We start from the raw sequence: 24,251 nt of genomic DNA, 5'->3' as shown, positions 1-24,251 counted from the left end.
GCCTCCTATTTTCACCACCACAATAACCCTGTGAGGTGCACTGGGCAGAGAGAGTGTGATTGGCCCAAAGTCACCCAGCCGGCTTTCATGCCTAAGGGAGGCCTAGAACTCAGTGTCCTGCTTTCTAGTCCAGAACCTTAACCACCACACCAAACTGGCACTCTATATTCTTAAACAGAGAATTACTGGAACAATATTTAGGTTGTAAAACCTACATATACTTTACAAAATATATCTGGCCTCTCTATATCAGTTCTGTCTGCAATAAATCCAGCTTCATCCATGGTCTGATTGTGAGTGAGGTGGCAGACCTGGTATGCATCACTGAATCCAGGCTGCTTGAAGAGGGCAGAGTCCCTCTTGCTGAGATCTGGCCAGCTGCATTTTGGTTTCTTTTTCATAGTAATTTTATTAAAAATTATAATTAAAACAATAAAAAAGAATACAAAAAAAAAGAAATGAATAAAAAGAAAAAATAGAAGGTGCAGAAAAAAAGAAAGTAGAGAAAATATATAAAATATATAAAGAAATGACTTCCCCCTTTATCACAACAAGTATAAACTATTTTAGTAACTTATCACCTTCTCTTAAAATACAAATGATTTCTTCTTCCCATATCCCATCTCTTATCCATAAACAAATCCTTAAAAATCCTTGTCATTTCAGTCCTCATCAGCAAAAGTCCATTAAGGGTTACCAGAGATAACATCATATCTATTTTAATCTTGATCAAATAACCACCTTTATATTCCTTCCTTTTACTTTTAACAATCTTGATCTTTAGTCCCTTCAAATAATGTCCTAGAACTTGATTTCTTTTCGTCTCTTCTCACAAAATTCTTCAAAGCTTTAACAAGCCTCTTTTGTAGGCCACTCTCTTGGTTTTTGTTTGTATATCCCTTTTAATTATTAAGGCATCAGCCAGTTTCTTTTTTATGTCCAGTGTAACATCTTTTTCCATATCATTTGTCATTTTTAAATCCATTTTCAGATCAATCTCAGTCTTATCTGGTAAAACGTGTTCCTCTTCCATAACATCTTTTAAACACAGTCTATCTATAGAGGCAGATACTCTTAAAATTAATTTCTGGGTCCACTGTTCAAAAATATCTTTCAATATGTCCAATGTTAAAATATTTTGCTCCATTCTGTATTAGTACACCAAATTTGTTATTCTCCTTTATTTGTAATCTTTAGTTCCTTCTAGTTTCCTCTAGTGTCCAACCTTCAAAGTCTCATCCTATAATGCTTTTTCTAAAAGAATTCAAAACAAAAGCATTTTCCTACAGGAAGGCTTCTCATAATTAATTCCAAAATCTTATTTCAAATCCATCTGGACCCTTAGTCTGCTTGTAATTTTCCAAAATCAAAGTTCTAATCACCCTTTTGCCGTTTATTTTTATGTCCTTAAACTTGTATTGAAAACATCTTTTGCTAAGGATTGAAGGAAATTCACCCAGTATTTTTAAACCTGCTGATCCAAAGGTTCCTAATAGCTGAAAAGCAGTTAACAAGCAATTTCCAAAAGTGATTAGAAAAGGAAGTATGCAAACCCAGTGTCCTTTTGAAGGTGCCCACCGTGGTTTGATCAAGATGGCTATTCCCTCGTCTTCCAGAGCACTAAACCCGCCGGACACCACTGTCTTGCAGTCTCCTCGTGAGGAGCAAATGTCTGGAACACTTGTGAGCAATCTCAAGTCTTCTCCTGAGGTCTACTCGCCAACTCTTCATTCTGCCATGGTCATTGGCTCTGCTTTTGTAGAGCCATCTTCAGTTCACCAGTTCTTCCCTGGAAGTCTGCCAGCTGGGTTTTGTGTCTTGCATCAGTCCCAACCCTAGGGTAGGGGAAGCATTGTGGTGACTGTATGCCAGGAGACTCTAATCATTATAAGAAGCACTGTTCCATGGGTGCCCAAATGCTACGCTTCTGAGGCTGGGCCAAAGGGACAGCTTCGGGATGCTATTATTCTGTTCTCCCAGCTGCATGTCAGTATACTTCTGACATACAATGTGAGCTGTCTGATCACAGTGCTAAGGTGGTTTGGATTCACCAGACTGTTGATACTGGGTGATTTTACTCTCCCCTTTCAGATGTTCATGGCCACAACCATGGGTTTATCCCAGGTCATCACTAGCTTGACTCACACTGACAGCTACACGTCAGATTTGGCATTTACCTTGGAGCAGTTTAGATGTGATCTGATTCTGGAGGCCATTTTCATCATGGACAGAAAACTTTCTCAAGACAGTGAGGTTAACTGGAGTTATCTACCTCCATAGGGAGGAAGGGTCAATTAAGACAGCTCACCCCAGGCACCTAATGGATCCTGTCATTAGGTGGTTAGCCAGTCCTTGGTGATTTCCCCAATAATACTGAGGACAGTTCTGTTGAGTACCATGTTGACCTCTGGAATACGGAGGTGATCAGAGCACTGAACATTATTGCCACTGAGCAGTCTCTCTCACCTTCACCACCACCACCACCATCCCTGATCTCAAATGTCTGGATTTCTGGGAAGCTTTGAGAAATAAAGAGGGTAAAGAGATGCTTGGAATGATATTGCTGGATAACAAGAAGCAAATGTGACCTAACATGGGTACAAATTCAAGCTTTCACTGTGACAATAAGGGTGGTAAGACATAATTATTTATCTGCCCTTACTGCATCTGTGGAATGTTGGCCAGCTACACTATTTAGAGTGTCTCATTCCCTGTTAGGGAAGGATGGGACAGAAGAACCTATAGTGTATATTGAGGCAATCTAGCTGAGCTTTTCATGGATAAAATTAAACATGCTGCAGTTGAAACCTGGATGGACAGAATCTAACAAGATGACAGAGGGGTGCTTTGTGAAATTACCTGAGAGGATTTTAAGCTTGTGAATCTCAAGGAAAAGTAGAGAGATCTCTGTGACTTCAGTTCTGCCATGTGTGGATTGGATCCATGCCCCACGTGGCTGGTGAAAGCAGCAAGACAGTGGATTGGGAGCTGGATCTGGGCTATAGTTAATGCTTATTTGAGAGAGGGTAAGGTCCCAGCAGCCCTGAAGGAACCAGCCGTAGATATGAGCAACTACTGTCCCAACTCCAACCTTCCCCCTCAGCTTTTTGGGGAAGATTGTTGAGAAAGTAGTCAGACTACCATAAGAGAGCTCTCAAAGAAATGGATTATATGGACCCATGACAGTCTGGCCTCAGACTTAAGTATGGAACAGAAACTGTACTGGTTAGTCTCATGGATGACCTGTGAAGGGATGTGGATGGAGGGTGTGCAGCCATTCTTGCCCTCCAAATTTGTCAGTTGCTTTCAATACTGTTAATCACAGTATCCTTCTGAGCTGCCTGTGAGGGTTGAAATTGGGGGTACTGTGTTACAGTGGTTCCACTCCTACCGGAGTTGACAGTTTCAGTTGGTGATGGCAGGAAGGGAGAGGCTAGATCCTCGAACCATAACAGGAGAGTGCTCCAAGCTTTAGTCCTTTCTCCTATTCTGCTTAAAATCTATGTGGTACTGCTGGGAGAGATCACCTGCCAGTTTAGGAATGAGGTATCATGAATATGCTAATGATACCAAGTTGTACATCTCCATCTTGGGCTCAATTGGAAATGAAGTAGAAATCCTCTTCCAGCACTGGAGGCTGTCAGGATTAGGATGGGGAAAAATAGGCTCAGACTCAACCCAAAGAAGATGGAGTGGCTGTTAATTCCAAAGCTTTCTGTTTCTAAGACTATATCATCTTTGACTCTTGATGGGGTTGTAGTCCTCCAGGGAAAACAGGTTCATGACCTAGGGTTGGAAGCCATGGCAGGAGGGCCCTTGCTGGCATGCCAATTCTATCTTTACTTATGGCAGAATGCCCAGAGTATGGTCACTCATGTCCCGGTCATCTCCTGATTAGTGTAATTCACTTTATATGGGGCTGCCTTTGAAGACCAACTGGAACCTTCAGCTAGTCTAGAATGCAGCAGCCTGTGTGCTCATTGGGCAGTCTCAGTACTGCCACACTACATTGTTCCTGCAGGAGCTGCATTGGCTGCTAGTGTGCTTCTAAATGCAAATCTTTAAAGTCCTACAGTATTTGATTTGGAACCTAGGTACAGCTTGGCCCTGAGATGAGGAAGGTCCCCACCCCCAAAGCCTTCTTGTACCTCAAACTAAGTTGATATAAATCTAGGGCACTGGAATTATTTTTACTTTGTCATTAAAAGCAAGATGAAGTATTAGCCTCAGTGCTAAAAAAATGAAATAGCAGTACAGTATTTGTTTTCCAAAAGTGCATTCTGACTGTAGTAAGACCTGATTTTGTTTTAAATTTATGGCAGTTACAATTGTTTATTCTATTAGTTTATACACACACACAATTTTATTTTTATATTTCAAATTTGTCACCGCCCATCTCACTGTGGAGTGACATACATACATACATACATACATACATACATACATACATACATACATACATACTTCACAGGAAAGTTGCACTCTTGATATCTCTGAAACTTGTGAGATAGGCAGCTATATAAATTTGCTAAATAAATAAAAAAATAAACAGCCTAATCCATTCCAACCAATGGAAATAACTATCCATTTAAGTCAGACTTAGAGATTGTATGTATTATTACCATCCAAGTAGTTCAGACTGAATTTTCTTAACAGTTAACGTTATCCTATATGGTTAGGTGGTTATGATTTTGTGATTCTGGTAAATTATCTTGCTCAGAACTGTTAAACATTTTCTGCCAGACCAACAAATTCTACATTCAGAATAAAAGTTGCCTAGAAGTAGGGTTATGAACAAAAGCTTGGTATGTTTGAATCTGCAGAATATCTTTAGCACTGACATACAGTACACCAAGTACAGTATAAAGATTTGCAACTTCAGAAGCCAGTATCAGAGCATTATGTTTTGTCACATATTTTATCAAAGTATACTGCTATAGTTATATCCCAATATTCTAAATTTCTACCTAACAGACTGTTGGCTTAACTGGGGATGTTTGTGTTTATGGTTCTTTGGAACAATAAGCAAGGTAATTCTAACTTTAAAAGTGAATGAATCCATTATCAGACATTTGTTTCCAGCTCAGTATTTTGCTTGCAGTTTACTCTGAACTTTTTTCTGCCTAATTTCCTCACTTGACCACATTGTATTGAATTTCACCTCCAGACCAGATGATGGTCCTGGGACAAACTTCCCTAAAATCCATCTTTCATTAAAACCTGTTAGATCCAGTGGCTGACACCAGGAGATTTCTGTTTACAGGGGTTTTTCCATTTTCTTTGTATCTGAAATGAAGGCCTTCTCTTTGCCTTGCCAGCTCTTAAGAATGAAGGGTATTGGCAGGGCCACCCACATATAAGATTTTCAATAACCTACGCTAAGCTGAATAAAGAACCAAGTATTCATTCTTTCAGCTTGAATGAAAACCATGCTTGGCCCTTAGGAAGAGGACAACCTAGATGAGGGGGTGATGGAATTTCTAGCACTTTAGGGGAAAACAGGGGGAGCCTAAGAACTTATTACTGCACTTTCTTTTGTATGCAATTGTAGCTTTAAAAGCAGGAGCTTAATAAGGGTTTTATATCTGGTGTTTTTGGTTTTATTTCTGCTTATTTCTGTTATTTTTATGGCTAACATCCCTTTCCTTCATCTTCTCTTACATGCACACCCTTAGCCTGATTAACACAATATTTTGCAGGTTTTCATTAATACGTTTAAAAACTTGCCAAATAAAATTCTCCATTCAACCAACACAAATAATTCATGGATTCTCAGTTTACATCCAGAAAGCAATAAAAACCTGACAAGAACCACAATTGCTGTGTTAGGAAAGAGAGGGTGCATTTAAATGAGAGCAATATGCTGGAAATACCCCAGCATGAGACTGCATATCTAACATTTTATGGAACTGGAAGGGAATCTGAGATTAAAGCTCATTCCAAGTGATTGAAGGATTGTGGGAGATGTAAGTGTGGGCAGTTGTCAGATTAATTCTTTAGATGATTAAATTCTTTTGTAGTTATGTTTGAAGTCTCTTCATTCTGAGTGAGTGTAATGCAGCAGTTACCAAGGTGACTTTTGCTGACTTTCAACTATTTCTTTCTTCATTTTATGTCGTTACTAACAGCCTGAATTGGCTTCTACATATTGTGAATTGAGATGAACAACAACACTGTTAGCTGTAGTGCTGTTAGCTGCAGCTGTATTAAACTTTAGATCTGGACTTGCATAGTAGAGTTGACCAAGCTAATATCTAGAGGAAAACCACATCTCTACTGCTGCTAAGAAAGCAACAGAAGTCATAGTCACACGAACAAATCTGCAACCATCTTTGGTCCTCTTGCAATATTAGAGAAAGATGGTTATAAACCAGGTCATTTGAAGGCAGTCAATATCAATCCTCCAGGAAAAATTTCAAACCCCTCTACACTTTTTTTTAGGAGCAAAATTCTGCAAGCCAGACCTGGAATCTGAGAGAGCAAAGCTTCAATAACAGCTTGTAGTCCAAGTTAATGAAAAACTAAGATCTGTTCTACTCTTCTTCTTGATTATGAGTTCATGTTAGTTTTTATCCTTTTGCTTTTTAAAACTTAATAAAGTTATTTAAAAAAAAAAGAAAAACTAAGATCTGCCATGACACGTATGATGTAAGAAATTAAAGCTTGGTAATATAATGACAAACTAGAGTAGAGTATCTTTCTTAAGTGCTGACTATTTTTCTGAGATCTATTATTTGGGGTAACTGATCTAGAGACAGAGAAGTGAACTTGTGCACAAGCACAATGTTCCACTGCCTATTTGTTATTTAAATTAAAAGTTAAAAAAATTAAAATTAAAATTAAATTGAATTACTTAAATTAAGAGTCTGTATGACTTACTGTGCTATATTTTAACAGACAATATTATTTTTCTTTTCTTAAGAAAACTCTGATACCAAAGATCAGTGCTGATTGGGTAACACTGAAAAATGATATCATATTTGCAATGTTGCACTGGCATTTAAATACTTCCTTTGTTGTATACACTTTACTGGGTGGTAAAATAAATTTTGATCAAGCTATTTGAAACACTTAGTATAATTCATTTGCTTATTTTATTCAGTTTTATGATCCACCATTCTGTTAAGCGAGTACTTAAGGTAACTAACAATGTTTAAAAATCCAAAAAATTGAAAGGTGAAAGAAAATATTAAATTGATTAACAAATAAAATCCTGGCAAAATATGTTCTTCTTTACAGATTTTCTACATCTACAAAATTTACAGTGGATGCTAAAAGCATTTCATAGACTGGGAACAATACAGGAGGAAGCTTCTCCTGCATTCCAGATGAAGGAAGGCTCTGACAGCAGTATCTTCAGAAGGAGCTCTCTTAGAAATCTAAACACCCAAAAGGTTCATAAGAAAAGAAAGTACCCCACCTATCAATACTGTGCAGCTCTACCTTCTATTCACATCTTTTTGTAAAATCAAAAACTTTGCCTATAGACAAATATATTGAGTCAATGGAACTCTGGACAAAAACATAACCTTGGACAAACATTTCCATGGGCACTGCTTTTAATTACTGGGTTAGTGAGAAAAAACTGACTCACAGGCAATAAGAGCCCTCTTAATATGCTTTATAGGATTTAGAGCCACACACAGTGCAAGATAAATTTCTCAGTTGGTGATCCCACCTTGCTTGCTTGCTTGCTTGCTTGCTTGCTTATTTATCAAATTTGTCACCGCCCATCTCATTACAAACGACTCTGAGCAGTTTACAAAGCAGTTAAAATATATTAAAAAAATATAAACAGATCCTGAAGAAATAGAAAATAAATAAAATCCAAGAATAGAAGTTAAATTGGCAGTAACTTGGGGAGTGTCATCAAGGCGCCAGCCACCCCCAGGTTTGGGGACAATTCTTGTTGCCCCATGCAAGCTGGCAGAGCCAGGTCTTTTATCCTTTCCAGAAAGCCAGGAGGGTAGGGGCCTGCTGCACCTCTGGGGGGAGAATATTCCAAAGGGCAGGAGTAATGGCAGAGAAAGCTCTCCTCCCGGGCCCTGCCAGCCGACATTCTCTCGCTGACGGGGTCCGCAACATGCCCTCTCTGCCTGACTGGGTGGGACGGGTTGATGTAATGGGGGTGAGATGGTCCCTCAGGTAACCTGGACCCATGCCATATAAGACTTTAAAGGTAATAACCAACACCTTGAATTGGACCCAGAAGCAAACTGGGACACAACGCAGCTCCCACAGTAAAGGTTACATTCTTGAAGCACCTAAGATTGTCCACGCGGCCACATTTTGAACCAGCTGTAGCTTCCAGATACTCTTCAAGGGTAGCCCCATGTACAGCATGCAATAGTCTAACCAAGAGATGACCAGGGCATAAGCGATCACAACCAGAGAGCCTCCTGATCCAGGAAAAGGCGTAACTGGCATACCACACGAAATTGGGCAAAGGCCCTCCTGGGCATGATTGCTACCTGCTCCTCAAGCAGGAGTCATGAGTCCAGGAGGACCCCCAGATTATGCAGCAGGTCTGTCCAGGGCAGTGCAACCCCATCCAAAACCAAAGATGGTAAATCCCCAGATACCGAGGGGCCTCCAATCCATAGCCACTTCGTCTTACCAGTGTTCAACTGAAGCCTGTTGCACCCCATCCAGACCCCCACAGCCTCCAGGCACCTCAAAAGGGTGGTCACGGCATCACTCACATCACCCAGGATGGAGATGTATAATTGGGTATCATCTGCATATTGATGATACCTCATCCCCTGGTGGTGGATGATCTCACCCAGTGGTTTCATATAGAAGTTAAAAAGGAGTGGAGAGAGTACCGAACCCTGTGGAACCCCACAAAACAGGGGCTGCGGGCTGGACCTCTCACTCCCAATCAACACCAATTGGGACCAATCTTGGAGGAAGGAAGAGAACCAGTGCAAGACTGTGCCACCCACTCCCAACTCCCTTAGTCAACCCAAAAGGATTCCATGGTTGATGGTATTGAAAGCTGTTGATAGGTCAAGAAGAGCAAGGATGGATGTATTACCCCCATCCTGCTCCCGCAAGAGATCATCCATAAGTGCAACCAATGCCATTTCTGTCCCGTATCTGGACCTGAAACCTGACTGAAAAGGGTCCAGATAATCCATTTCCTCCAGGATCCTCTGGAGCTGCAATGCCACCTCCTTCCCAACCACCTTCCCTAAAAAGGGGAGGTGGGAGATTGGATGAAACTTGTCCAGTATGGTGGGATCCAGTGATGGTTTCTTGAGGAAGGGATGCACCAGCGCCTCTTTAAAGGTAGCTAGGAACACTCCCTCCCTCAAGGATGAATTCACCATCGCCTGGACCCAACCACGTCACCTCCCGAGTAGCCTTAACCAGCCAGGAGGAACATAGATCTAGCTGACAAGTGGTGGCATTGACTGTCTGGAGGACCCTGTCCACTTCCTCAGGTTCAACAGAAACAAACTGTTCCCAGATAACAGGGTAAGACCATACCCTGGGCATCTCTACAGACCATGTCTCATGCTTGGCATCCAACTAGGACTATCCTCCAGATGCCCAGAAAACTCCTCTGCATGGCCCTGTAGATGGGCCAGTGGGCCCCCTTTCCCAAAAGGGATTGGGCGATCTTAAACAGGGCGGCTGGGCAGCATTCTGTGGATGCAGTAAGAGCGGAGAAATATTGACGTTTCACCGCTCTTACTGCCACAAGGTAGGCCTTAATAGCGGCTGTAGCTTGTGTTCAGCCAGGTTCGGTCCGTAAGCTTAACATTTCTAAACCTAATACCATGTGCTACTAAGCCTGGCCAAATTATGGTCTCATTCAGTACTGAGCCAGTTTCAGATGCTTTTGTTCATATACTTAAAACAATTAAAACACATAGCTATCCACTAACTGAATCCCTTGTCCAGAATACTGGAAAAGAACAGTACTTGACAAGTATGCTAAAGTTACCTAGTCATAAAAAAAAAGATTTCCTAACAGTGCTTGCCATGAATGCAGAGGAGTAGAAGAAATGAATCCCTGTAACTATATGCTTCAAGCTGCTAAGTAACAGGATGGATTCTCTAACCATTGGACTAGGCAATCTCGGAAAAAAAAATATCATCATGTCATCATTCCTTTACTTTTACAACAGAAGACCAATAACTAAAGTTAGAGATTTAAAAAATTTTTTTATTGTTTTTAAAATAATGAGAAAAGAAAAAGAACAAAATATACAAATATAATTAGAGTTAGAGATATAAAGTTAGAGAAAATATATAAAATGCTAAAGTTATACTACAGCATACCCTCCCTTCTAAAATAACTTTTACTATAAGAGATTCCAGCCAGCCAGCCACCTTCTCCAAGGAGAATAATCTATGTCTATCAGCCCAGCCATCAAGTTCTACATGCCACATGTTCACTCTACATTATGACTTATGAACACACAGTCCCTACAGGGCTAACGTTTGGGAGCGGGGAGGGGAAAAAGATTGCCCGGACAGGGTTTTTAAAAATATATTTTCTAGTTCTACCAACCTGGAAGTTCTTCTAAATGTGCCAATACTTCCTTTTTGTTTCAGATTTGGCTGCAATTCCTTGACACTCATCATCAATATTACAAAAAACAATGTGTAGAATCTAATACAGTGCTAATAAGTCTGGGTTTTTCCTCCTAAATTGTCTAAAGAGCTAACTCAGGGCACAGACAAAAAGCTCTATTTATCTATAGTATGTATTTAAGAGCTTATTAGAAACAACTATCCTTGGTCAGCTTATGAACAATAATATGCTATTATTCATATTCTATAGAAGGGAAAAGAACATCTGAAACTGAAACATAAAGGTAAAACTTAAATCCTGTTTTTTTTCTTTAGATATACAGTATTGTGCGAAAGTTTTAGGCAGGTGTGAAAAAATGCTGTAAAGTAAGAATGCTTTCAAAAATATATATTGTAATTGTTTATGTTGATCAATTTACAAAATGCAAAGTGAGCGAACAGAAGAGAAATCTAAATCAAATCAATATTTGGTGTGACTACCCTTTGGCTTCAAACCAGCATCAATTCTTATATTTGCACACTTTGTACACTTGCACAAAGTCAGGGATCTTGTAGGATTAGAGTCAAGTGTATGATTAACCAATTATACCAAGCAGGTGCTAATGATCATCAATTTCATATGGAAGTTGAAACACAGTCATTAACTGAAACAGAAACAGCTATGTAGGAGGCTTAAAACTAGGTGAGGAACAGCCAAACTCTGCTACTAAGGTGAGGTTGTGGAAGAGAGTTTCATGTCACAGGTCATACACTATGGCAAGACTGAGCACAGCAACAAGACACAAGGTAGTTATACTGCATCAGCAAGGTCTCTCCCAGGCAAAAATTTCAACACAGACTGGGGTTTCAGGATGTGTTGTTCAAGCTCTTTTGAAGAAGCACAAAGAAACGGGCAGTGCTGAGGACTAGATGCAGTGGTTGTCCAAGGAAACTTAATGCAGCGGATGGAAGACACATCATGCTTACTTCCCTTCGACATCAGAAGATGTCCAGCAGTGCCATCAGCACTGAACTGGCGGAAACCAGTGGGACCCAGGTACACCCATCTACTGTTCTTAGAGGTCTGGCCAGAAGTGGTCTTCATGGAAGAACTGCAGCCAAAAAACCATACCTCCGACATGGAAACAAGGCTAAGCAACTCAACTATGCACGAAAACATAGGAACTGGGGTGCAGAAAAATGGTAGTAGGTGCTCTGGACTGATGAGTCAAAATTTGAAATATTTGGCTGTAGCAGGAGGCAGTTTGTTCGCCGAAGGGCTGGAGAGCAGTACAAGAATGAGTGCCTGCAGGCAACAGTGAAGCATGGTGGAGGTTCCTTGCAAATTTGGGGCTGCATTTCTGCAAATGGAGTTGGAGATTTGGTCAGGATCAATGGTGTCCTCAATGCTGAGAAATACAGACAGATACTTATCCATCATGCCATACCATCAGGGAGGCATGTGATTGGCCCCAAATTTATTCTGCAGCAGGACAATGACCCCAAACATGCAGGGTCATTGCATTCAATGTCATGAAGAACTATCTTCAGCGTAAAGAAGAACAAGGAGTCCTGGAAGTGATGGTTTGGCCCCCACAGAGCCCTGATCTCAACATCATCGAGTCTGTCTGGGATTATATGAAGAGATAGAAGGATTTGAGGCAGCCTACATCCACAGGAGATCTGTGGTTAGTTCTCCAAGTTGTTTGGAACAACCTACCTGCCGAGTTCCTTCAAAAACTGTGTGCAAGCGTACCTAGAAGAATTGATGCTGTTTTGAAGGCAAAGGGTAGTCACACCAAATATTGATTTGATTTGGATTTCTCTTCTGTTCGCTCACTTTGGATTTTCTAAATTGATCAACATAAACAATTACAATATATATTTTTGAAAGCGTTCTTACTTTACAGCATTTTTCCACACCTGCCTAAACCTTTTGCACAGTACTGTATATCCAGTTTTATACCCAATGTATACAAAAGACCAGTAGCATGACCCATATGCACTTACCTCCTACATTCCCCATATATTGCTAGCAGTATGTAAATTAGTTACATATATGTTCTACCCTACCACTGATATTAATAACTATGCTCTTATCTGGCATATATTTTAGTTTTTATTTTTTTTCTACTTTGCCAGTCTGATAATGTTTTGATAACTTGAACATTCTCATATTCCCAGTATAATATGGTCAACAATCTGGAAATTTGAACCAAGTACAGTATGCTAGAATGTATGATAGCTTAGCCTTGCATTCAATTTCTCTTTCCTAACTTTTGACTTTCAGATTCTGAGCTTTTAGGCAAGGTTTGGCCTTCAGATTGATGTCCTGATGGCTGTACTGTGGCTTGCTAATATTCACTCAGCTATGGTGTAAAGACAAGCATTCTCTCTTATGAAGGTAGGCTTCAAATATCTGAAATATTATAACACAGAAAAAGGAGTAGACTTATTACCCCAGAGGTCAGGACCAGAATCAGTGCATTAAAAGCTACAATTAAGCAGGTTCAGGCTAGATGCAAGAAGGAACATCTTGAATCTACAAGTTGCCATCCAGAACAACAGGCTGCTACATGAAGTGGTGAGCTCCCTTTCACTGGAGAACTTGAAACAGAGACTGGATAATCTGTCAGAGATATTCTAGGGAATCCTGCACTCAGCAGGGACTAGATGACTTCTAAGGTCATTTCTGCTCTATGATTCTATCATGTTAATGGTGCCTACCCAGTGGAATAAATATCAAACAGAGATTAGCAGCCCCAAACCTGAGTATTTCTGCAGAAACTGAAATGTTCTTTATTTAGCCAAGTCTTCCTTTGATTCTTTTCAACTGCCCTAATGATTAATAATTTGTTATTTATTTCCCTTTGATCATTTTAAGCCATTTTTACTACTCTGTTTCATATTTTGTTATACATATCAAATACCACTTTGGTATTTTCTAAATTAAAAGCAGTATAAAATGTTGCAAATAGTTAAATAAAATGTATTTTAAGTATACTATCAACAAACATTATGGTACAAATATAAAGATAGCTTTCCTCTCATTATTAGTCTAAGCAAAATGAGATAAACTCATTCTTTCTCACTTCAGGACTCATCTACAAGACTAAACTTACGGTGCTCTGTCACTGTTCAATCCATTCTGTCTCTGAGTATTAATTGGTGGCAAAACTGGCTTGCTGTTAATCTCTAGTCCCCTCCGTAGAGTCTCTCGAATTTGCTCTGTGTCTGAAAATGCAGAAATTTAAAAACAGACTTAAGTGTAGATGAGGTAATTCTTCAAACAGTGGGTTGAAAGACTAAAACAAAGACCATGTACTTCCTTTTTCATCTGTATATCAAAAACAATAGTTTCTTGCAGCAAACTGACAACTATGATTTGTTTCCATTTAGTACAAACAACACTCAGAAAAAGCAAGCTTTGAATAAGGTTTCAGATTATGATTTTTGGAAAACATTAACCACAATGCACCGATTGAAGTATTATAGTATCATAGCAATTTTTGGTTGCTAGGCAGAATGATCCTCTGGCTTTACATTGTTCCCTATCAATGGGAAAATGTTACAAATAGGGTTAACAAAGACACAGGCATCAGTACACTAATTTTTCAGTACTAAAACCTATGTTTGTGAAATACTACACCCTTTAACTAGTTTCTAAATAAAACACTTTAGAACCAGAATTGTCTTTCTGCAAATGGAAGGACTTCTTCAATTATAGAAAAGATCAAATTTCAGGAGACGCTGCAACCAGAGGAAAGGAGAAGAAAATGTTTATGAATTTCCCCCTGCTATTTGCATCAGTAATTCCCATGTTGTTTTCAAGAGCTACTCATTTTTTGACTAACAGCGTGCACTATCCTGAAAGCAATCTCACTTCATTATCAGCTAGTACTTACAGGTTTCACAATGTTTAGTTCTATGGCATTCTATCTGTATAGCCACACCAAAGTCACTGCAGTAAAAAACAAACTATAAACCCAGGGTTGTCAAGGTGGCTTTGTGATCCCTTGCCTGTCTCACTTATACATTGCTAAAGAAAACTGCTGTTATGCCTCCTCCTCCCAGAAGCTTGCCCTCCTCTCAACAAAAGAGTTCAAAATGCAAATGGCCAGGAAACAGAGTTTGCCCTCCCTCACCTGAGGAGAGGCAACTGCCTGTCAGAAAAAAGGTTAAAATAGCTCAGTTTTGGCAGCAAAAACAGAGATTTTGAGCTGTGAGGAAAGAAGTAGAGGATGTGTGGGGAACCTCTGCATAAGTACTGCATAAGAGTGAAGGGAAGAGATCATTACAGATGTGCCTCAGGGGAGTGGGGAGAGACTGAGTTTGTACGTTCAAACGTGGGATGGAAACTGATATATATGCTCAGTGAAAGGTAAAACCGTGTGTATTTCCATGAGATTGTACATGTGTGAAGTGGAGGTTTGTCTATGTACACATAAGCACAACCTTGCATCTGGGAGAAGACTCATTTTCACCATCCTGATGAATAGCTTTTTGAAGGTCTGACCTGGAACTTAATATATTCTTGAGCTGCAAATGGTTGCCTAGTTCTTATACTGTTTATTTAAATAATTTAAAAAATCCTCTTATGCACAAGATCTGAATATATTTGGAAAGTGCCTGCCTTCTATTTTCAGTGATATTGGGAATAAAATAAATATTTTAACATTTAGAAACTGAGGTCTAAAATTTGCTATGATTCTTGGTATAGTAGCCATATTGTGGAAGATGCCCAGAAAATAAACCTCAGACTGCATGACCAAAGTTTAGCTTACCTTTCCCAGACAATCGTCGAGGATGTGTACCAATGCAGATACTTCTGCTGTCTTCATCGTCCTCTGGTGGCCGGCTAAGGTCATCCCAGGCACATTTTGCACTGACACCACTTAGATTTGAGCCATCTGTTTCAATCCCTTTATCAACTCTGTCCTGCTTAAAAAGATCCCAGACAACTAAGCATTTGAGGATATAGTTCTGCTGTTACAGGATCTATTTCTTATATTTTATTAAAACTAAGTACCTAAGAAATTAAGAGCTGCACTACTTATTTTCACTGCTCTAAAGACACAAAGGTAAGCTGCAAATCGATGCCATTGAATATAATGGGCTTAAAATTCAGAACTTCCTGTATCTCTACTCAGTTTAATATCCCTTACACTGCTTGATAGGAGTTTTTCCAGTCCTAGCTGGAGATATTGAACTTCAGTAGTTCTGCATGATGAAGCCTGTGCTCTATCAATGAACTATGGCAATATGTCTGAATTGCCAGTTATCATTTGGTGTCCTGAGTCATAGCATTTAATTAAAAACTCAACTTCACAAAGGGGTTGAATCAAAGATAAGTTTCAATGATTCTCCCAGCATGCTTCACTTCTAAAATCAATAGCAGAAAGAGATATTCTTGCATCTTATCAAAACTACCAGTTCAAAAGGAGGTGAAGAAAACTATTTGTCTTCAGTTCTAACATTCACCACCAGATGATGCTGTTAAGCTAAACCTTGGCTTTTAGTATAAGGAACAGCAGCTGCAGCAGTTTGATGTAAAACAGAAGGAAAAAATAGTTGGTTTTCCTTTTCATACGCAGACACACATATAATCTGACCTGCTTGAGAATATCACTAAGAAACTACATATCCATCAACTATGGGTATGATGCTTGGTATACTGAAGGACGATTTCACTCTGAGATGACAGCTCCACATGTAATATTCCAATACTTTCAACGGTTGCAAAGATCAATTTTAGCATGCTAGGCTATTTCCAACACAACAGTGAAGGGTTACATATAGTTTTGCAAAGCCATTAGAATCCTTATAGTTATCAGAAACCATACTGGTTTCCAGAGAACAGGGCAATGAACAGATGCCTTTCCACTCATATCTCAATCCCAACTTTCCCCAAGCACACAAGGTATCAGAGAAAGATATTAACAGAATAAATATTCTTCTGGCACTTGGGTGGGCCTTTTTGTTGTTTCTGTTTTAATTGTACTGTATGATTGTTTTTACTGTATGCCACCCAGAGTAATTTCAGCTTTATAAATGTCTTAAATTAAGTAAGTAGGATAGGTTTATGGATATGATACCTGTGACCCAGTTCAGGAGCACATAGTGAAACTCATCTCAAATGAATCATTTATTGACAACCATGGTTCTGAGGACTGGGAGCATGAAGATTTACAAGTCAAACACAGTAACAAAAGAATCTACTATTTTTTCTGAGAACAGTCAAATAGATTTGTTTGTGTAACAAATGCAACTGTGTCTACCTGTCATGAAATATCAACAAACTAAGTAGTTAAAATGCATACTTGCAGATGTGGATCTATTTCGAATATTGTCTCCCCACGTCGCATATCTGTTATTAACCATGGACCTCCTGCTCTATAGACGTGCAAAAAAAAGAAAAAAAGTTAACTGCAACTATCCCAAGAATGTTATGGCCCTTGTGCATCTTTATCAACTGTACCTCAGAGGGCAAAATGCACAAAAATGCCTTGTCAGATTATCTTTGCAGGCTATCAAATTTGTATGGATGTACATAATCCTTTAGGTATCACAATCCTAAGGGAATGGGATACCTAAAATATCTTCACTCTGAAGATATTTATTTTCCCCAGGTTACATAAGCTAACCAAACAAATTGCAATTTCAAGGTGTACTGTGAAATGGGGGAGGGGGGGGAAATCCAACTATTTCAAGTATACTGGTTTTAAAAAAAAATATTTTAGGTGTGGCATTTGGAAATGGCCAAATATATCTTAATCAGACATTATTTCTTAATTGCCAATATGGCTCCCAAATCAGGTGGAAGTGCTCTACTTACACAGGAACAGTGCGAAGCAATTCTAGTATACCCTGTCCATTCCACTGCTGTGCTGCATGAAGCTCTTCTGTACATACTCCAACAATCTAGAGTAATAAAGTGAAATAACAAAGAATAGTCCACAAAGGACTCTTTTTCTTTAGATTATACTCAACTAAATATCATGTATGATGCTGAAAGCAGTAAATCAATCAATGCTTTTCAGATGTTACCATTATACAACCCAAACATTTAAATTCTTTATTCTTATCAGAATTTCAGCCTACTGCTCGCCAGTAGATAGAAATGCATAAATAACTCTTTCTAGAATAATATTCATGGAACCAAGGGATGGCTCACATGGAGGGTCAACTGATAGTTGAATATTACTTGTACAACTCCAGGATGTTGTTGTTTCCTGCTTCCAAGCTTTCCTGAAAATGAATGTAACTCACAAATTCATAGCTTTCCTATCTTCTCTTTCTAGGGTTAATTTCTTCTTCTAGACTTCTTAATCCTTTACTATTACTTCTAAGAATTGGGAAATTATGATTAGCATTAGCCAAACAAAATTGCAAGTTAAGACTTGGAGAATTAACAATAGCATTTCTGACTGGTGTGTCATAACAAACAACAATCACAGGAAACCCAAAAATTGAGGAGAGGGGGACTTTAAATTGTAGCATGCTGTCTACTTCCATTACCATTTCCTATTTTTTTACTTTTTTAACTTATTCATATACTGCCCAGAGAACTCTGAATAACTGACAGTCTACAAGTGCAGTAGCATAGGCAGATGAGCAAATAAGGAAGAGAACTGTAGCACATTCACAATTTTCCAGGCAGGACTCTAGGATGTTACTATCTAATAACATGACCAACAAGGGCACAGTTCCACAAATCTTCCACGTTTGTTTTGGCATGCTGAACTTTTCAACAGAACCATAAAAATGAAGCAATAATCTGACCCCTGCAAACTCTTACTTCAGTTTGCTGACTAGAATATCTCATTTGGAATTATATACAGAGCCAATTGTAGATAAAAGTATGCCCTTGTTTGTTCAGTGGGTGCCAATACAGCAATCTGATTTTTTTTTTTTTAGATTTTTTTATCCTATCATCATCATCATCATCATCATCTACATAACTCAAGGCGGCAAACATACCTAATACTCCTTCCTCCTCCTATTTTCCCCACAACAACAAACCTATGAGGTAGGTTGGGCTGAGAGAGAGTGACTGGCCCAAAGTCACCCAGCCAGTTTTCATGCCTAAGGCAGGACTAGAACTCACAGTCTCCTGGTTTCTAGCCTGGAGCCTTAACCATGAGACCAAACTGGCTCTCATTTTATATGACTTATATTTTATGTAAATATTTATATATATATATATATATATATATATATATATATATATATATATATATATAATTTATATATGATACGATTTGGGATGAGTTTGCATCCCAATGTAACATGAAAATCCTAAGCAAGTCTCTAGATCAGAAAACAGCTGCTTCAAAATTCCGTTTTTTTCCCCTGATTACAGTAGTATAAAACTGGCTTTTGCAGACTTTAATTGCTATTTTTAAAATTATTGTTTTAGATCACAAAAACAATGATTCCATATTTTTATTTTTATATAATGATTTTAATAAACAACTGGTCTTTTATATATAACAAGAAAAGATACTAGAAAAACTAACATGATGCAGCACAAATTTAAACGATAGAGAAAAGGTTGCTTTGAATAGTTCTTTTACAGCACTCTGTCCAACCCAGTTTTCTGAACAATCTCACATAAACCTAAACCATTTCCTTTTAATTCTTAAGGCAAGGATTCACAAAATTATCCATTAAAAAAAGGGGGGGTAGAGAATGTGGTCAAAACAAGATACAAGGAACTATACTCTCTCAACGATACAAATTTCCATGAAATGCATCTGTTATGAAATACAAAACCTCCACATACTATATTTTCTAAGATCTTTGGAAGGATTTTATCAGGCTTCCAGAAAGTCAGGTCTATATTAGATGTACAAAAGAATGAAACTGGAGTCTGAAAAACTAAACTGACCTAAAAGGCTAGGCTAGGCTAGGCTAGGCTAGGCTAGGCTAGGCTAGGCTAGACTAGACTAGACTAGACTAGACTAGACTAGACTAAAGAATTAACTAAACTGACCTAAAAGACTACCATAATTATTGTGGGAAGTACTTTGTTTTTAGCCTTGACTAAAATTATTGCAAACTGCTTACATTAATTTAATGGGAAGTGGTATACAAATGTTTTAAATAAATAAAATATAAATAGTAAGTTCTCACTTTACTTCAAGAACCTCAGTGGTACCAATTTCCAAGTCTTTTTTAATATCTAAAAGTATGCAATGACAGATAATTGTTTATCTGGAAAAATAAAATATCATTTCTTATAGACAATGACAAGAATACTGACTGTTACAGAATACCATACCTGGAGAAATGTTACAATTCCAAATGGTGTTTGAACTGGCTGCATTTGTGGATCTTCAGTCAGGAGCATATGCTGGATTCTAGATTCACTGTTGTCCAATGGACTATGCCATGATACATGGTCACCACTACAGAATGTGTTTTCTGTTGAGGAAAATGAAGATAATTAAGAACTAGCAACACTACACATTTCAACATCCTAAGACACAGTAGTAAGAGGACTGGAACAATCAATAAATGGCCAAAACAAGCATCACATCACCATAAAGAGACCAAGACAGAAATGCTATAAAGTTTTCTATTGTTCTTCTGCATCTGTATAATAACGAAGATGAAATGCTTGTATTTAAAGTGAGATGGTTAACATGAACATACAGTACAAAGGAGTGGGGTTTCAATCACACTGCTGTGACTGCCATCTTGACTGTTTGGATTCCATGAATTTGCCTACTTAAAATGTTGGTCATTTTCTCTCTCTCTCTCTCTCTCTCTCTCTTTCTCTTTCTCTCTCTCTCTCTCACACACACACAAAACCCATGCCAGGAATCTTGACTTCCAGTAAACAGAAAAATGTGGTCAAACATTATTTTTATTTGCAACTTTATATATCATTTTTCATTAAAAGATATCAAAGTGATTTATAAAGTTATAATAAAACAGTAATATCTAGCAGTGAGCTTGATAAATAAATGTTCAGACCCTGGCAAAAAGATCCCACTGTAGGGACCCAGATATTTTGTCAGAAATGTACTCCTACTTTACTCATTCCTTTCCACAAACTAATGAGGAATAAAATGCTTTTATCTGATTACACAAAAGGAGGAATACAAAGAAGTTATAATACTTTATGCATTTTCAGCCACCACTCTCTATTATCCTAAACTAATCCATAGGGAATCTTTGATCATGGAAGATCTTGCTTAGATGGAGCAACTCCCATCAACCCCATGGCTACAGGAAAGCAATATTCTACTGACCAACACCTATGAGGGTTAGGTCATTTATTAGAACTATGCCATGGTAGCTGAGAGTAACATAACTTTTAGTTAAATTTACTTTTAGTCTCCAAGTCCACTTTAGAAATACCTTGGGGAAAGGCTAGGAAAAAAAAACTGTTTTCATTGGAAACCTATCACAGCTTTGGAGGGAAGCCTGGCTCTTTCACTACCATGAAACTACAGCAACTTGGCCAGAGGATTAGGTGTGGGAAACTGAAGTGTAACCTAAGTGAAGGAAACATTTCTCATTTAAACAGACATGTGTGGAAAATCAACTGATAAATTCAGACTTCATAAGCATGTAAGAATCTATAAAGAAAAGCTACACGCAGCTGTTCAACAATACTCAAAGCCATCAGAGTCCTCAGAATTCCAATTTTCAGAATCTTCCAAGTCATATAAAACATCAGCCAAGATTCTGATTAACTAAATGCTTTAATTATGTAAATCTCAGTCACTGTTTTCTATAACGAAAGAAGTTACAAAGAGACTTACTCTTGAGGCTTGTCTTTTTGTGACAATATTCCCTCAATTCTGTGTTGATTGATCTCTGTGTTTTACTGCCTAGTTTCCTTTCCTTGGGAAATCCCAGCCATTTGGAACTGGTTTTGAAATGCTAATATCTCTGCTGGAAGCCCAACTATTTGTGTCTACTTGGATGAGGACTACTTAAGAAATGTCTTTCTTCTACAGATATACCATAACATTCACGTTGACTGCTCAATTAAACTACAGAAACCAACCATATGAAAAATGATATGGAGCTCAACTTAAATCCCTCGAAGTGAGTAAATCCAATGTCAAGGCTTAAAAAACAGCCCTTGCTATCATACAGTAACATGCAAGATCAATCCTTCTATAAAAGTTTCCACAATACTTGGATCAAATAACAATCAAGAAAAAATACTGCTATGCAACTTGGAAGTTTTATGAGAAAACACTGAAAAGACATTTTATCACTGAAACAACAATAATGACTAATTCCTCTCATCTTTGGTGAATTTTAACTGGAATTGTATCATCTTCCAATGTGATCATTCAACACAAATTGTAACAAAATTCTGAACATCTTAATAGTGTGGAAAGCAAATAAGAATACACAAATAACAGGGCTTATTAAATTTATTTATAATCTTAATTCAGTAAATTTGGATAATTTTGTTGGGGAGAGGAATCAGGAGCATGATACAGTGGTTAAGTTTGATGTCCAGAGGTGTCTGTAGGGGGATCAAAAACCATTCTAATTTGAACAGAAAATTACTTATTTTGTTTTTCTGTTTACAAAAAATTTAAGTTGAAGACTACAAAGATTTTTTTTCATTGTGATGCTAATATATAAAGATGCATAAATAAAGTGTGTAAATCTAAAAATACTTTTCCTGCAGTCTCACACCCTAAAAGACTGACATGAAGGAGAGGAATTGATAGTAACAAGGAACCAGAAACAACATTTCACTTTCTCTTCTCACCATTTGTAAAGGAGCACACCTGCCTGACTGCTAATGTGTAGAACTCTCAGTACAGCTGAAGATATTTTGCAAGCAAAAACATCACTGTAAACTGAATCTACCAAATTTAACAGTAACTAGCATACTACTCATTAACCCAAATACTTTCTCTTTTATTCTTTTTCCTTCTTCCTCAGCACAGTGCTCTCCAGAGATTCTGGGACTGCAGTGTCCCAAACTGCTAGCTAGCAGAGTCAAAAATTATTCAGGCTGGGAATTATGGGAACTTAATCCCAACTGGAGGACCCTTATTATGGTCTGATTCAAATGAATAACAAATCTTGATGCAAACTTCATGTTTTTACACTTTTCTGTTGTCCACATGTAGGGGCAAAATGTGAAAGCTTCTGATCATGGCTCAATCTTTCTTTTTTTAATTTGTGAAATATGTGAAGGCTCAGCCAGCACTTTTAGGAAGAGGACTGGCACCTAGAAGCTTGCAACTAGAGGGGGAGAACAAGAGAACAAACAGGAAAGGGGAGCTTTGTGATGGAGCTGGCAAATTGTGTAGCTGAACTTCTGAGAGGAACATCTGAGTGTAGGGGGTTGACTGGGTAGTTTCCCGGATGAGCGGTTATTTGCTTGTTAGTTAAACTCAGGGTCTGAGTACATGGTTACAACTGTATGTACTCAAGTGACCAAACAGTGGGTTGAGTCACATTCTTCAAATAGCAGCTCAGACTCAGCCTATGCTCTTTCCAAGGAACAGGCAGTTGGTATTGCTTGCCCTGGCCTGCATAGCAATCAGAGGAATGAGGTCTCCTAACTCTGTAAAAGTGTAACCCACAGGGGCTAACTTTTAGATCAAATAGTTCTTAAGAAGAAAAAATACCAAACTTACTAACAGCAACTAATACAAAGTTAGAAACTGAGCAGGGGAGAGAGTATTTTCTGCTTTATCATGCAAAATGTCAAATGTAAGATTATCTGACTGTTAGGTCTACAGTAAGTCATGGATTTTGCTTGGTGCAATGAGCTCTTAGGAAACAGATAAATTCCACATAAGTCAGAGCTAATTCAGAGGCAGAGAGGTATATAAATGGGTCTTTCTGAGATGTGACAGCAATATCTCCCCTCAGGATGATAGCTTGCTTGATAGCAGGGAGATGAAAGATGTGGGGAAGGAGAACATCAGGAAGAAGATCACCCACCTAATCCATGGGTATTGAATTCATATCTTCTTGTACTGAAGATACTTTTGAAAGGGTAGAAGATTTTTTGTTTGTGGAAGGTTCAGCATTAGAAACATAAGCAGATGTGTTTATCACATGCCTGGCTTGGTTGTTGTGGACATTCTTTCATCTAGATAAGTACAGGACAGTGCTAGGGAAGACCACTAGTCATGGTCCACACTGTCACCAATGACATTGGTAAATGGAATCAGTCAATCCTGTACTCCAAATTTAGGCTGCTAATAGCCACTGTTACTTGCTTCACACACAGGACCAGACAAGTAGAATTTAGGAGTCTCTATGTGTGGATGAGATAGTGGTGCCAGGAGGAAGATTTTTAGATTGATTAGGTATTGTGGAACTATTTGGGACAAGAGAATGAGAAGTATGAAGAGAGACAGGATGCAAATGAACCAAAATGGAAAAGGACTGTTGGTGCCTAAAATCTGGGGAGGAAAGCTGAGCAAAATGATATATAGATGTTTCAGAAATAGTCTATAGCAGCACTTCTAAACACTTTTGGATTTATAATTGTTTTAAAAGAAGTCTCCTGTGATGGAATGGAATTATGAAGGCCAGGCTCAGGGAGATAAACATTTTCTTAGCTCACCGGACCTGGGGTTTGAGTCTGGGAAGATTCTTGCTAGAGGTTATAGCTAATAAACACAGCTGAACTGATTTTGCATTGTCTCTTGGAGTTCCTTGGGCTAGGCCTGACATCTCCCAAGCAACAAGTTTGAAAAACTACCTGGTGAGTAAAACGTCAT

At 38.4% G+C, this 24,251-nt stretch overlaps 1 protein-coding gene across 4 annotated transcripts in view; it reads right to left on the bottom strand.

The window, feature by feature from the left end:
- Positions 1–24,251, bottom strand: part of SUFU (SUFU negative regulator of hedgehog signaling) — a 135,550-nt gene that overhangs the window by 85,472 nt on the left and 25,827 nt on the right. For 2 of the 4 annotated variants that reach the window (XM_088131809.1, XM_007421030.3), the window contains exons 4-8: positions 19,808–19,950; positions 17,360–17,445; positions 16,845–16,917; positions 15,309–15,465; positions 13,647–13,758 (exon numbers count right to left, since the gene is read on the bottom strand). In XM_088131809.1, coding sequence (XP_087987935.1) covers positions 13,647–13,758; positions 15,309–15,465; positions 16,845–16,917; positions 17,360–17,445; positions 19,808–19,950 — 571 coding nt within the window. The remainder of the gene's footprint in view (positions 1–13,646; positions 13,759–15,308; positions 15,466–16,844; positions 16,918–17,359; positions 17,446–19,807; positions 19,951–24,251) is intronic. The other 2 variants (XM_088131810.1, XM_015888721.3) reach the window with 1 other exon arrangement.

This window comes from Python bivittatus, unplaced genomic scaffold (assembly GCF_059951505.1).
Source record: "Python bivittatus isolate LINGU-HERP-01145 unplaced genomic scaffold, Pbiv_v1 ctg000980_np1212, whole genome shotgun sequence".
Lineage (NCBI taxonomy): Eukaryota > Metazoa > Chordata > Lepidosauria > Squamata > Pythonidae > Python > Python bivittatus.
Note: the sequence above shows the minus strand (reverse complement) of the source record. Positions and strands in the feature narration are given on the sequence as shown.